The sequence below is a fragment of the Podarcis melisellensis genome (genome assembly GCF_964234715.1).
Source record: "Podarcis melisellensis genome assembly, chromosome: Z".
Taxonomy (NCBI): domain Eukaryota; kingdom Metazoa; phylum Chordata; class Lepidosauria; order Squamata; family Lacertidae; genus Podarcis; species Podarcis melisellensis.
Genome location: NC_138547.1, coordinates 16,061,574 through 16,077,321, shown reverse-complemented (window position 1 = coordinate 16,077,321; position 15,748 = coordinate 16,061,574). Strand labels below are relative to the sequence as shown.

The 15,748-nt window shown below is 43.8% G+C and overlaps 1 protein-coding gene across 2 annotated transcripts; it reads right to left on the bottom strand.

Moving 5' to 3' along the window:
* Window positions 1-7,967: 7,967 nt before the first annotated feature.
* Window positions 7,968-15,632, bottom strand: SET (SET nuclear proto-oncogene). 2 transcript variants are annotated; one of them, XM_081897104.1, is made up of 8 exons: window positions 15,339-15,632; window positions 13,272-13,329; window positions 11,832-11,974; window positions 11,008-11,111; window positions 10,762-10,875; window positions 9,499-9,669; window positions 9,312-9,402; window positions 7,968-8,858 (listed from the first exon to the last, which is right to left on the bottom strand). In XM_081897104.1, exons 1-8 carry the CDS (start codon window positions 15,409-15,411, stop codon window positions 8,851-8,853), a joined length of 762 nt encoding a protein of 253 aa, XP_081753230.1. In that variant the 5' UTR covers window positions 15,412-15,632; the 3' UTR covers window positions 7,968-8,850. The 2 variants fall into 2 exon arrangements, with proteins under 2 accessions (XP_081753230.1, XP_081753229.1); XM_081897103.1 differs by having other exon boundaries at window positions 9,256-9,402; window positions 15,339-15,627.
* Between the last annotated feature and the right edge of the window lie 116 nt (window positions 15,633-15,748).

Here is a 15,748-nt window from a genome sequence, read left to right as displayed (position 1 = left end):
CATATGAGGAGAGGGAATACCCATGGGACTCTGGGCAGAAGGAAATAATGGAGCATGCCCTTTTTCATTGCCAGTATTACATAGACCAGGCATCCCCAACCTGCAGCTCTCCAGATGTTTTGGCCTACAACTCCCATGATCCCTAGCTAACAGGACAAGTGGTCAGGGATGATGGGAATTGTAGTCCAAAACATCTGGAAGGGTGAAGGTTGGGGATGCCTGACATAGACATTCGAGCTAGGTTTATCCAGCCCATCTTATATATGCTTCCCTGGGCGTTCAGAACAACACTACATCTCCCTATCACCAAGGGACGAAAGCCCAGAAGTCACATATCTAGTCACCAAATTTTGCGCTGCCATGATAGATATTTGTCGAAGGATGGTCTATGCTACAAATCAGTCCTAAATAGAAGGCCCATATTGCTAGATCCACACTTCTGAAGCCCCACCCCACACAGCTGTTATTTTTTAACTGATTTCCTTTAAAATTTCCTTATCGGTTTTTATTCATCCATTTCCTATGCTTAATCAAGTATTCTATGTATATTTTAATCTACGTTTGGTTCTTGTTCCCAATTAATTTAATAATTATCCGCTTAGAGATACTGTTATGCTATTTATTTAGATGTTTTGCTTATGCTGGTCTGTGACCGTAATAAAGTAAATTCATTCAGGAAAAGCCAGCATCAGAATGGCAATCAAAGCCAGAGAGATTCCTAGTTCTGGGCCAAGTTGAAAACACGCTGGGTTGTCTCCCCAGTCTTCATCCTGCTCAGAGCAGACACGCTGAAATTAATAAACATGATGAGCTTAGGTTCATTCATCTTGATGAGTTCTACTGTGTGTAGAACTTAGTTGGCTACTACCCTGTAATATTTACTATGCATAGTCTGTTTAATATCCTCCGATGCTGTTAGGCACAGAATGTCCAGAGTAAGGAATTAACTCTTAACCCGAGGTACTATTTCTGGGTTAGCGGAGTCTGTAACCTGAAGCGTCTGTAACCCAAGGTACCACTGTATTGTAAAAAGTATGCTTGCCAGTTAGGGAAGGGCCTGTGCATCAGTCCTATACATCTTAGCTACTCCTAGCTGTGCATGCAATGAACAGTAGCCAAAACAGAGGCCCCTGACCTTGATTTATAATCTCTCATATTGAGCTCTGCCTGTGCATAACCTCCTGCTCTTTCCGCTTCAATCCTCTTTTGCTCCTAGGAGACCCTGGAGCAGTAAAGGTGGGGCAGGAAGAGGAGGTGTGGAAGTCCTTGACTCTTCACCAACCTTACCTGTGTATCCTCCTGCACCTGTTCTTCACTTTCTTGGCACCGCTCCCCCCCCCCCCGAAAGTATGAAAGGGCCAGTAAAATGTTTTAAACAATTTTTTCCAAAGTGGGTTCTGGCACCCCCTGGGAAGTGGGATTCCCTGTTAGGGGTTGCTGCAGGTGTGCATGACTGTCAGACTTCAAAGCACTGATATCACTGGGTCAAGTTCATCCATTATGCTAAATTAATGACATTGGCTCCCAGTGCATTTCCAAGCAAAATTCAAAGTGTTGGTGCTGACCTTTAAACCCTAAACAGCCTCGGCCCAGTATACCTGAAGGAGCGTCTCCACCCCCATTGTTCCGCCCGGATACTGAGGTCCAGCGCTGAGGGCCTTCTGGTGGTTCCCTCACTGCGAGAAGCCAAGTTACAGGAAACCAGGCAGAGGGCCTTCTCAGTAGTGGTGCCCGCCCTGTGGAATGCCCTCTCATCAGATGTCAAGGAAATAAACAAATATCTAACTTTTAGAAGACATCTGAAGGCAGCCCTTCTTAGGAAAGATTTTAATGTTTGATATTTTATTGTGTTTTTAATCTTTTAATATTCTGTGTCTGAGGTGGCCCATCCAAATGGGCAAGGTATAAGTTGTTGTTGTTTAGTCGTTTAGTCGTGTCCGACTCTTCGTGACCCCATGGACCAGAGCACGCCAGGCACTCCTGTCTTCCACTGCCTCCCGCAGTTTGGTCAAACTCATGCTGGTAGCATCAAGAACACTGTCCAACCATCTCGTCCTCTGTCATCCTCTTCTCCTTGTGCCCTCAATCTTTCCCAAAATCAGGGTCTTTTCCAGGGAGTTTTCTCTTCTCGTGAGGTAGCCAAAGTACTGGAGCCTCAGCTTCAGGATCTGCCCTTCCAGAGAGCACTCAGGGCTGATTTCCTTCAGAAAATATAGGTTTGATCTTCTTGCTGTCCATGGGACTCTCAAGAGTCTCTTCCAACACCATAATTCAAAAGCATCAATTCTTCGGTGATCAGCCATCTTTATGGTCCAGCTCTCACTTCCATACATCACTACTGGGAAAACCATAGCTTTAACTATACGGGCCTTTGTTGGCAAGGTGATGTCTCTGCTTTTTAAGATGCTGTCTACGTTTCATTGCTTTTCTCCCAAGAAGCAGGAGTCTTTTAATTTTGTGGCTGCTGTCACCATCTGCAGTGATCATGGAGCCCAAGAAAGTAAAAACTCCCACTGCCTCCATTTCTTCCCCTTTTATTTGCCAGGAGGTGATGGGACCAGTGGCCATGATCTTAGTTTTTTTGATGTTGAGTTTCAAACCATATTCTGTGCTCTCCTCTTTCACTCTCCTTTAAAGGTTCTTTAGTTCCTCCTCACTTTCTGCCATCAAGGTTGTGTCATCTGCATATCTGAGGTTCTTGATATTTATTCTGGCAATCTTAATTCTGGCTTGGGATTCATCCAGCCCAGCCTTTCGCATGAGGAATTTTGCATATAAGTTAAATAAGCAGGGAAACAATATACAGCCTTGTCATACTCCTTTCCCAATTTTGATCCAATCAGTTGTTCCATATCCAGTTCTAACTGTAGCTTCTTGTCCCACATAGAGATTTCTCAGGAGACAGATGAGGTGATCAGGCACTCCCATTTCTTTAAGAACCTGCCAGAGTTTGTTGTGGTCGACAGTCAAAGGCTTTTGCATAGTCAATGAAGCAGAAGTAGATGTCTTTCTGGAACTCTCTAGCTTTCTCCATAATCCAGCGCATATTTGCAATTTGGTCTCTGGTTCCTCTGCCCTTTTGAAATCCAACTTGCACTTCTGGGAGTTCTTGGTCCACATACTGCTTAAGCCTGCCTTGTAGAATTTTAAGCATAACCTTCATGGATCACTGCCTTGCCGTGGTGAAGGGGCTTGAATAACTCAGAGAAGCTATGAGCTATGCTGTGCAGGGCCACCCAAGATGGACAGGTCATAGTGGAGAGTTTTGACCAAACGTGATCCACGTGGAGCAGGAACCGGCAAGCCACTCCAGTATCCCTGCCAAGAACATGGACAAAGACAACAGGCATAGAAAAGTTATGATGCTGGAAGATGAGCCCCTCAGGTTGGAAGGCATCCAACATGCTACTGAGGAAGAGTGGAGGACAAGTACAAGTAGATTCAGAGCTGATGAAGCGGCTGGGCCAAAGCTGAAAGGTTGCTCAGTTGCGGATATGCCTGGAAGCGAAAGTCCAATGCTGTAAAGAAAAATATTGCATAGGAACCTGGAATGTAAGAACCACGAACCTTGGTAAGTTGGATGTGATCAAAAATGAGATGGCAAGAATAAATATTGATATCTTGGGCATCAGTGAACTAAAATGGATGGGAATGATAGAATGATCTCGATACGAATCCAAGGCAGACCTTTTTACATCACAGTAATCCAAGTTTATGCACCAACTACTGGTGCTGAAGAAACTGAAATTGACCAATTCTAAAAAGACTTACAACACCTTCTAGAAATGACACCAAAGAAGAAAGTTATTCTCATTATAGGGGATTGGAATGCTAAAGTAGGGAGTCAAGAGATAAAAGGAACAATGGGCAAGTTTGGCCTTGGAATTCAAAACAAGGCAAAGCAAAGGCTGATAGGCTTCTGCCATGAGAACAAGCTGGTCATAACAAACACTCTTTTCCAACAACACAAGAGACGACTCTACACATGGGGTATAATATACAAAAAGTTTTAACTGGATTCTGATAAATGTGCAATTAACTGTTACTTGTTTGAAGTTTATTAGGCTATTATGTTCCTTGGTGGGTTGTGCAACTTCTATTCTGTAGGCTTTGGGGCACTGGGGAACCAAGAGGCAAAACCTGAAAGACAATTGCTCAGTGATTTCTCCAGATCGGAAGTCCTTTAGGGTGAAGGATGGTAGCTCAGTGGTAAAGCACCTGTTCTGCATGCCAAAGATCCCAGGTTCAAGCATCAGCTTGCAAGGGAGGTGAAAAATAATAAAAAGGTTTTTTCAGCTATGTTTGAAGCAAGAGGAAGAAGAAGCAAGTAGTAGGTCCCTTGCATGGAAAAGAGGGAGAAATGACAGAGAGAAGGCAGGACTACTCAACATCTATGTTGCCCCTATTGTCACCCAAAAGGAAAGCAGTGCCCAACCTGCTGACAACAAGTAAAAGGATGCCAGGAGGAAGCTGCAGCCCAATTTAAGAAACGAGGTGGTCAGGGAACAGCTAGCTCATTTAAATGAATTCAAATCTCCAGAGCCTGATGAGCTGCATCCAAGAGTACTAAAGGAGCTTGCAGATGTAATCTCAGAGCCTCTGTTTATAATATTAAAAAATTATTGAAGAGCAGGTGAGGTCCCTGAAGGCTGGAGGTGGGAAAATGTTAGCATCTTCAAAAAGGGAAAAGTAAAAGACCCAGGTAACTACTGACCAGTCAGCTTGACATTAATACCAGGAACATCCTAAAACAGTCAGTCAGTCTGTGAGCACTTAGAAACTTGTGCTTTTATTACTAAGACCCATGATGGGTTTCTCAACAAGAAGTAAAAAAAGTAAAGGTAAAGGTACCCCTGCCCATACGGGCCAGTCTTGACAGACTCTAGGGTTGTGCGCCCATCTCACTTAAGAGGCCGGGGGCCAGCGCTGTCCGGAGACACTTCCGGGTCACGTGGCCAGCGTGACAAAGCTGCTCTGGCGAGCCAGTCCAGCGCAGCACACGGAAACGCCGTTTACCTTCCCGCTATAAAGCGGTACCTATTTATCTACTTGCACTTAAGAGTGCTTTCAAACTGCTAGGTGGGCAGGAGCTGGGACCGAAAGACGGGAGCTCACCCCACCGCGGGGATTCGAACCACCGACCATACGATCGGCAAGTCCTAGGCACTGAGGTTTTACCCACAGCGCCACCCGCGTCCCTCAACAAGAAGTAATGCCAGACAAATATTATTTTTTTGATAGTCACAAGCTTAGTGAGTAATGGAAATGTTGTGGATGTAGTGTGTCTTGATTTCAGTAAGGCTTTTGACACGTTCCCCATGATATTCTTGTGAAAAAGTTGGCAAAATGTTGTCTGGGTGAGGATAATGGTTGGGTGGACTTGTAGCTGATTGACCAAACCCTAATGATTCAACATCCTGGGGGAAAAGTCACAAATGGGGTACCACATGGTTCTGTCCTGGGCCCATTGTAGTTCAACATCTTAACTAATGACTTGGATAAAGGAATTGAGGGGATATTCATCCAATATGCAATGACATAAAACTGGGATGGTAACCAATGTCACTGAGGACAGAATTGAGTCAAGATGACCGTACCAGATTGGAGACCTGGGTCAAAATTAACAAAATGAATTTCAGCAGGAACAACACTTAAGACACCAAGAACCAGCTACACAGATATAAGATGGGGGACACCTAGATTGCCAGTACATGTGAAAAGGATATAGTAGACCACAAGTCAACAGTGTGATGCAGCAACATTTTTTATGCTATTCTAGGTTGCATCAACATAAGTATAGTTTCTTTATCAAGGGAAGTAATAGTCCTGCTCTAATCTCCTTTGGTCAGACCCTAGCTGGAGTAATGTGTCCAGTTATGGGCATTTAAGGATACTGTCAAGCTAGAATGTGTGCAGAGGAAAATGACAAGATTACCAAGGGCCTGGAAACAGCCTTATGAGGAATAGTTGAGAGTTGGATATGTTTAGCCTGAAAGAAACTGATGTGGCAATCTTCCAGTATTTAAAAGGCTGTCAGATGGAGCAAGCTTGTTTTCTCCTGCCCTGGAGGGAGAGACCCAAACCAATGGCTTCAAGTTACAAGGACAATTCTGACTAAACACCAGGAAGTACTTTCTGATGGCAAGAGCTATTTGACTATGGAACAGACTCCCGTGAGACTTCCAATAGCCTGGACTGTCTGTGGAATGTAAACAGTCCTGTGCCTGCAAGCAGCTGCACAGTGAGAAAGTAACAAGGTAGACTCCCTCTCCTTCCGTCCTTGGAGGTTTTTAAACAGAGGGTTGGATGGCCACCTGCCATGGCTGCTTTAGTTGAGATTCCCGATTTGAAGCGGGGTGGACTAGATGCCTCTCAGGGTCCCTTCCAACCCTACAATTCTATGTGGTCCCATGCTTCTGCGATGTCGCATCAGTCAAAGCAGTTTTAGAGTATCCCTTTTTTTGGTAAAACCACAAGAAGTGGCCAGGAAGCAGCATTGTATCAAGTAGCAAAGGCATTCACACTTCTTCAGTCTCCCATTAGTTATCTCAGCTGACTGGAAAGCCCTCTGACAGTCCAAATAGGCAATACTAAGGTAGACTTGCTATATACACAGAACCCTATATTCATAAAATGCTTCTCTATGTTGTGCATGGTTTTTCTGTGCAAAAATAGAAAATAAAAAACTTATTTGCTATCATGTACAACTGTGCACAAGCAGCAGCCAGCTCATCACGCCTCTTGCTTACACAGCCCTTCTCCTAGTGAAAATGTTACCTTTTGCCCTAGGCTATTTTCTACACATGCTCCTCTACTCTCTATCCAGGCAAGCAAGAAGCATTAGCAGATTCTGCACACATTCCAGCTGTGTAGCTTTTTATAATGCTAAACCTCCCTTCTTTTAATTACTTTTGAGATGGGGATGAATTACGACTGGAGTTATCTGTCTGCCAATTAATTTTCACCCAGTATGCGAACTGATGGTCGGCATAAGAAGGCACTAACTAACAGGCTGAAAAATAAAACAGATAGCCTGTCTTAATTATTTGTGATTAAGAAAGATTATAAACTGTTAAGAATGTGGGAGGCGGATGATGATAGGAGACTACCTCCACACAGGTGCCTGGAGGAGTGAAACGAACAATCAAATTATGCTGCTGGAGTAGAATGAAACCATTGACACATCAAGAAACATACTGAGATGGCAGAGAAAGGATCCTGTGTGCAAATTGGAGTGAACTCAGCAGAAAAAGCTACCAAGCCTCTGGCAATGCTTCTGGAAGAAGAGTGGAAAGAGCTTTCCCCCCCTAAATTAAGCTGGGAAATGGGATTGGAAGACATTGAACTGGGTACAAATTAATGAACACACAATAAATTATGGACTATTCTAACAATGGGTGTTGGAATTTCTTTGGAGAGAAATTCATCATAGAGTACCAGAGGAAAGACTGTTCTTGACATTTAGCAACATAAAAAAAAACCTTTGGACATTTTTCGTAAAAAAAAAATTGTGTGGAAAGGAAAATGAATGAACTTGAGATGTCAGAGGTTGAAGATTGGGAAAACGCTGTCTAGTAGATTGAGGAACAGCTGCATATGATCCTGGTGTGAATACTTTTAATATTTTGAATAATCTTTATACAGTATGCATAAATGACAGGCGGAGAATTGGAAATCCTTTCTATTTACTGTGTTTTCTATTTTTCATTCTTCTACCCACTTTACTCTTAGTTTTTTGATGTCCTCTAATCATGCTTTCAAGAGTCAAGTGTGCACGAGGGGCAAGTTTCAGGAAAAGGAAAACAGCTATGTTGCAAATCATATAACTTACTTTCAAGAGTTTTCTTCCCATCAACGTAATATTGATTAGTCCTAATGGTACTAACTTCCATACTGAGAAAGCAAACTAAAGGGGTGGGGTCGAACATGTTTTTATTTCATTTTTCCAGTGAAGACTATTAGCCCCCTTGTGTACACATTAAGTTTTATTGTAACAAAGCAACTTGTACACTTTTGAACATTCAGAACTGAGCAACTTTCTTTTTCCAGTAAAACAAAATTCTTTTGAAAAAACAAAACAAAGAACAAAATTACAATAGAGAATGTGAAATCCAAATAAAGTCCTACAGGTTCTGCTGATTCTCCATCAAGTGGCAGGGCTCAACTGTAATTTTAAAAAAAATCTCCTAAGTGTCATATTTTAAACTGCAAGGATGTTTATTGGGATTAAACATGCCAAAGGAGACGTATTGTTTTGTTCAAATGCCCCTTTAACCCACCCCAACATCTGAAACCCACCCTTGCTTACATTGTCTATAACCCCCTCCTTTTTTAAGCTTTTTTTTAATTAAAAAACAAGAGTAGACAGATACATGTTGGTAAATGCTGTCCATATTCACATAGAGACACAGTGTAATCTCTGAGCCCAATATACAGAGAAAGGAGGAAAAAGCTAGATTCTATGCACTACTACACAGGGGCCTAGCACTCTTCAGCTTCCAGCAGAGTGAAGGGAGGAGAAGGTTCTTTCTTCCCCACAGAACACAGTGTGTTGATTTTATTAAAAGTTTTTGTTTTGTTTTGTTTAGAAAGAGGAAGTGGGGAGGGTAACAAAATGAGTAAAGATTTCATTTCCACCAAATGCTGCTTGATATTGTCTGCAAAATTATTTGTGAACCATGGTGAAGAGGAGAGGAAAAAAAGACCTCAGGAGAACAAGGCGACTGAGCACGAAAAGGATTGGGGGGGGGGGGGGAGATAGACAGCAACTTGCTCCCAGGGACTGGAGATGGGGGAAACGGGGAGGAAAGAGGGTGGTTGGAATCTGTCAGTGTTCAGTCATCTTCTCCTTCATCCTCCTGTTGAAAGAAATGCAACATTTAAACACACTGTTAAGTAATCACCATAAGAATCCAAATTTCATACTATCCATTCCCTCCCCCCTTTTACTTTTCAGGAGAGGCTCTACCACACTCTTTTCTGCTCTACTTCTACATCACAAGGCAAAACTGCTATCCTGACGATGCTTGCTAAGGGGCCTGTCCTAATAAACACACTGAACAAGCTTCTGCTCCTGTACTGTTCAAAGCACTGATCTTCCTTCCACATGAAGGGGAGATCCTTCAAATTACAGCTACTTAACCCAAGTCACTCAAGACTACGGCATGCAGAGAAGATGCCATGGCAAAGATGACTGGTTCTGCTCTTCCTAAGCCTATTTACAAGCCATTGCTAAATGGCAAGTGTCATTCCAACCTCTCCTTCTTCTCCCTCGTCATCATCTTCATCTTCTTCGCCCTCATCTTCGTCACCTTCCTCATCAATGTCCTCCAAGCCTTCTTCCTCCTCCTCATCATCGTCATCTTCCTCTCCCTCACCTTCTTCATCATCCATATCAGGAACCTTATTTGAAAAAAGTAAAACATTAGCATGTTTATCTTAAATTACTCAACTCCCCCCCCCCCGAAGCATGATGCAAACTCATTTAAAGACTCTTACCAAGTAGTACTGTAATGGGTTCGGCCAGATGTCATCTTTAATGACCTCGCCTAGTTCATCGGCACCAGCATCAGAATGGTCAGTGAACCAGGTGAAGAAGCTCTCCGGTTCTTCATGCTGCCTCTTTCTGCTGGCCTTGTTTTGTGACTGACTTGAGCGCTTTGTCAGATCCTTACACACACAAAAAAAGGCAACAGAAACATCAAAACTTCCTTCTGAAAGTGAGTTTTTCCACTGAAAAGTTACTCAGATTGCTAATCTATCATTTTTATTCAGAAACTGTGAAGCACTGGACCACTTACTGAACAAGATTATGGAGGAGCAGCAGCAGCAGCAGCAGCAGCAGCAGCAGCAGCAGCAGCAGCAGCAGCAGCAGCAGCAAACTGCTTTTGATATTCCCCACCAAATTCAGAGAAAACATAATTTAGGAGCACAAGATTGAGGGCCCTCAGATGGTACAGATGAACTGTCCATTCTGAAGTAATTCTACTTCCACAGCACTTTAACAGTCAAGGCTTCCTCATAAAGAACCCTGAGAACTGTAGTTTGTTAAGGATCTCCCAACTCTCAGCACCCTTAAGGGTTCTTTACATGGTGTAGCTGTGGTGAAACAATCTCAACATGGCAGAGAATTCCAGATTGTTGAATGAAACAGACCTTTTCATTAGGAATATCCCACGGGTACAACTGTACTTTTTCAGCAAGGACACATCCCCTTGCGGACAACCTAGACACAGCAAGCCACATCGCAGCAACACAAAAATTAGAGGTTTCTACAAACACACCTCCCTTTCCCTTCAGGCAAGCAAGTGGAATTATCATAGCTCAGGGAAACATCCCAGGCTGTCATGCTAAAGAAGCAGGTGAATTAGGCCATTCCTGTTTTGCAAATTAACCACCTCCCTTCACACTACACAAAAGGGTTGTGCCCAACCAAGTTGTACTCACAGAAGACCCATGGAATGCACCTAATTGAATCGTCATTCATTTCAATGGGTCTACTTAAAGTATAACTAATACTGGATATAACCCATAGGTTGGCGTCCACATGCATTATTTGCTTCCAAAAGTTCTCACAGCAATCTAAGAAGCTCATAAATTCCATCCTCTGAAACACCAGATCACATAAAATCCATCAGATACAACCGTGCTTTGTTTCACCCATGCAAGGAGGAAAGATAGTCTGCAGAAGACGATGCTAGTGTCTGGGATCAACTATCCCACAAAACCAACAGGGATTCAAAGAAATCTGCAGCTACGTACCTTTCCAGATTTCCATTTGATTTCACTTGATTTTGATGATGGGTCCCCACTCTCATTCAGATGAAACTCTTTGGAGAGCATCTTGTTTTCAAAATATGGATTCTCATCAAAATACTGCAGTCAAGAGAATATAAGAACGTCAATACATGGCATAGACATTTCAAAGCACGGCCTCAAGGAGCACTAGGCTTGTTCTCCCAGCCATCCACAAACGTGGTAAGGAAGGTGCAGCACACCTTTACTTACAAAATCTATTCTGTAACCTGATTTGATGTCTTCAAACTCTGTCACTTCCACCCTGGTCAAATAATGCAGCGCTTCTTCATCTTCTTCTCCCAACAGTGCAGATACTATCAGAGAATTACAAAGTTTCCATCACATGTGCGTTTTACATATTCATCAGCAGAAGCATCACCACCCTACAGAATTTTATTTCCTAACCTGCTCTGAAACATATATTGCTGCCGGGGTCTCCAACTTCATCCACATTACGGAAATCAACTAATATAAACTCAGTGCTAGTAAATTATTTCTGACTTGTTTTTATAGAATGCTGAGGTCTGAAGCTAAAGTGAAGTGGGCTGCATCTGACAACAAACCTCTCCCTGCCAGTCCCCTCCCCACCAGGAACTTCTTCAGAGATTCCACTGATGGAAGCTGTGCTTTCACCTCAACAACACTGCTCAATATAGCCAAATAATACAAAAGAAAGCCAATGTTTAGGAATCTGAATAACAGGTTTTACATTAGAGAAAGAGTGCATCTGCATTGTTTTTCATAGGCTGTCATCTTGTTGTTACTGTTATTATCTTTAGTTATATCTGCCTTTTTCCCAATCCTAGACTCAAGGTGGCTTACAAAGATAAAACAGTACAAGCTAAAAACATAGAAAAGACAATTAATAAAATCTAAGTAAACACGGATAAAAATAGAAAAAGGTTCATTAACAACACAGTTCAGAACAACAACAAAAATGTTGGATAGGATATTCAGTATCACAAGTCACTCTGAAAAATTAGTACAAGTTAATTTATAAAATAAATATTTAGAAATTATAGACTTTAATGTACCTTGTGGGTGGTTGACAAATGTTGTTACCCAAAAGTTTGGGATTTTGGCGATCAATTCTGACCTCTTCTGGAAGAATGGTTGGCGGAGTTTGTTGTACTTCTGTTCTACTTTCAAAATTTCCTCACTGGCCTGTTCATTCAGTCTATAGCAAAGACAAGATCCAAACAAAATGGGAGATCCAAAGTGTAGGGGAAGTATCAAAGCAGCATGACATTTCACAGCAGATTGGGGGCGGGGGGAATAGAACACTAAGTAGCAGGATTAGTTTATTTCAATCTCTAACAAACTGAAAGTTTAATCTGAAACCAATGGGACCATGTCATTGATGCACTGTTAAATAATTTTGTCCAAATAAGTAACTATCTATCCTTCCAGATCAGAGCCCAATACAGACCCTCGTGTTACATACCGTCCTCCTTATAAATGCTTCGGTTAACGAGCTCCAGTAACCCAGAAGTAGATGCCCCTAGTTGCAAACTTTGCCCTGAGATGTGAGCGAAGTTGTGCGCCAGCGGTGCAGCAGCAGGAGACCCCATTAGCGAAAGAATGCCTCATGTTAAGAATGGTTTCGGCTTAAGAATGGGCCTCCAGAACGAATTAATTTTGTAACCAGAGGGACCACTGTATCAGAATGATGATGAATTCAATTGTAGAGCTGTAAACATTCTCAAGTGGCATTGAGTCAAATGCACCCTATTACCATATTGCACAGCATCTCCCATATATAGATCTCAGTTTTAACTCTGGTTAATAGATGTGGTTGGACTACAACTCCCATCATTCCTAGCCATCACGGCCTGTGATCAAGGACGATATGAGCTGTAGTTCATTAACATCTGGGGACCCAAGGTTCAGAAAGGCCACTAGCTCAGAAAACTCAGTTTGCCCCACATGTGATTGCTGGCAGTAGGTATGCACGAAAGGAATGAAAAATGAAACAAATCAACGTTCATTCATTTTTCAACCCCTATGAACCAGGTGCATTGGTTCACACTTAAGAAATACCATTAATAGTCTTTGTAAAATCCACAGAAAGGAGGAGCAATTTGCAGGTTGCATCTCTGGCTGCTGGGGTGAGTGGGGGGCTTGGTTTCCTTCCCCTTCCACACCCATAGCTGGCATCTTATTAAGCAGCATTGGCTCACATCACTTATGAAAATCTCTGTCCAAAATATACGAACTTCTTACTGCTGCCAGCAGTTTCCTTTTCAACTTTTGTATTTAATAGATGAAATCCAAATAAGCACAGCTCATGTTTTCAAGTTTCAAAGTACATTCCAGCTGCCATATTTTATAACTCTTTATAGGCAAATTACTAAATAGCAGACAAAAAGCTTTTATCAGCTATGTTGTTTGGTAAACCTACATTATTATATGACACAAGCATTGAGATGCTTGTTAATATATTCTTAATAAACATATAACACCATCTGGGTTACCTGTCTATTTCATTCTGTACTTCATCAATATGTTCAATTGCTTCCTGCTGCTCTTTGTCTGGAAAAAAAATGTGCCTCAAGTCAGATTCTAATTAGCAACACAATAAACACATGTAATGCTTCTTCTCAATATTGTGGATGGAATTTTGATCTATATTGTTTCTCGATCTGCTTTGCTTTTGGCTGTGTATTCATTTGCACATGCTTTCTCCCACATACACTGAACACGCATTTTAACAAGAAAACATTCCATTTCCGTTCTTAGGCTCCAAATCTATGCACACTTAAATAGGAAGTTGAGAAGATGGTTTTAAAAATAAACAAACCAGACAAACCTATTCCTATGTATAAATTCACACAGTACTGTGCTGAAAGAATTTGATCCAAAATCTGAGCCCCACAGGGTCTGTGGGTGGAAAGAACTGCTCTCATGTATTTACAAGATTGTTTTCAATCTATACTTCTAATCTTGCAACTATTCTCACCTGGTGGGACCCATGAGATGGTTACTTTGCTTCTACATCTCTCACCTGGCCCATCATACAGCCAATAGACTTTAAGAATGTTCATGCCACAAGTTGTTGAACTAATCAACCCATCAGTTTCATTTAATTGAAAAAAGCTATGTAATAAAGAGCACACCTGAGAACACATTAATTTCCTGGATCACCATTTTTAAGGCAATAAAAAACCCCTGTTGAGCAAGTGAACATGCCACACTGTTTCCTTTAAAAGAAACAATGCTTATTGTCTAGTGTGCTTTCAGACAGCATGAAAGAGTGGGAAGCAGCCTATTTAAAAACCCAGAAGGCGGGATTCCACGGACCTCTTAGTCTAGCCTGCATTATTTGGAGACAAATGGGCTTTCCAAAACCTGGGATGAGGGGAACCCCCTCCTCCCCTTGGCATAAGGAAGCCTGCTATTCCAGGCCCCTTTCTTTGGGAACATGGCACAATGAATTCTGCACGACATGCTCTATGTGCAGCGTGGCTTGCTGGCGTGCAGCTGCAGGCAATGAAAGCAGGATCACCTTAAAACTCATCCCAGCAAGAAAATCTTTTTTTAAAAAAAGGCGGCTACAGACGGCGGTAGAAGCAACACGTGCGCAGAGTAACGGACGCTAGGCACTCTTTTGAGGGTTGGTCCCTGCCAGACAATTGTGTGTTTCCTTTTTACAAGCAGACTCGTTTAAAGGGTGGGGAGTTTCTCTCAAATACAATGAAATAAAGGCCCCGTTTCTCTCAAATACAATGAAAACATTAATTCATTTTTTAAAGAAATCTGCAGTTGGGCATCTGTAGGTGCGTATATACATGTACAGTATAAATGATTTGGGGGCGGAGATCAAGCCACGAGTTTCGGGTTTGATCTGAGCCGCCGAAGCCATGGCACAGCTGCACGTGGTGGGAAGTTGCGACCCCTCAAACTGCAGGAGGGAAGCCGCCGCTTTGTAGTAAAAAGGACACCCACAAAACGCGCCCCTCTCCTCCTCCGCCTCCAAAGTACAAAACCTTCTTCCGAGCTGCTGCAAGGCAAAAGCCATGCGTTGCAGGAAAGGCAATCATGGCGGCAAGCAAAAGCGGGGGGCGGGAAAGAAAGCACGGCTGGAGCGCGGCCGAGGAGGATATATTCTCTGTGTGCAAGGAAGCGATATAAAAGGGATCGGAAGCGAAGAGCGAGGCCTGCTGCTGCTGTTGCCGCCGCCAGAAAGGCGGGAAGAAGAAAGCAGCCAAGGGCGCAAGGAGAGCGAGCGGGCGAGAGCGCGCCGCGCGGGAGACAAAAGGGGCGCTTTAACATGGCCTCCCTCCCTCGCTTGGACTCAGCCGCCGCCGCGGCCTGCACATCCGGCCCACACGAGCGAGGCCCCCCTCCGCTCGAAGGCGCGCTTCCCTTCCCGCCTCCGGTGGCGGCCGCTGCTGCTGCTGCTGGAGAAGATGGCGGCTGCGGAGGGGGCAAAGGAGAAGAGCCTCGGCGTGTGCATCTCTTCCCTCCCACCTCCGGGTCCCGCCCGCCATTCCCGCGCGCCACACAAGACCCCCTTTCGCCCCCGTCTCCGGCACCCGCACCTGAGATCTCGTCGGCCCCGTCGTGGTTGGAGTTGAGCTCCTTCTTGCTGACTTTGGCCGGCGGCGCCGACATGTTGGGAGCTAGAAGAGGCGGGGAAAGAGAGGGGAGAGACAGGCAGGCAAGGACTGAGAGAGCAGAGCAGCAGCGCAGCCTCGCCTCAGACCGGGCTTAGCTGGAGCTGCCTCTGCTCCTCCTCCTTCTCCTGGGTCTTCCTATGTGTGGGAGAAGACGGGGTGGCGGCAGAGCCTGGGCTCCCCTCACGCTATCTCCACACAGCGAGAGCCTCCGCCTCCTCCTCCTCCTCTGCCGCCTCCTCCTGGTTCTGGCGAGGGAAAAGCGAGTTGCGCGCAGGCGCGCAGATTGGTTTTTATATCTCCTTTCCCGCGGCCGCCACCAGAGGGATAGTAGA

What these genes read in the sequence shown, in the direction of transcription:
- SET (XM_081897103.1), bottom strand. Translation starts at nt 15,411, where the DNA reads ATGTCGGCGCCGCCGGCCAAAGTCAGCAAGAAGGAGCTCAACTCCAAC. An exon ending in GTACAGAATGAAATAGACAG is followed by an intron (nt 11,975 to 13,271) that starts GTAACCCAGATG and finishes TCTTTGCTATAG; the next exon opens with ACTGAATGAACAGGCCAGTG. An exon ending in TCAAATGGAAATCTGGAAAG is followed by an intron (nt 9,670 to 10,761) that starts GTACGTAGCTGC and finishes TGTGTGTGTAAG; the next exon opens with GATCTGACAAAGCGCTCAAG.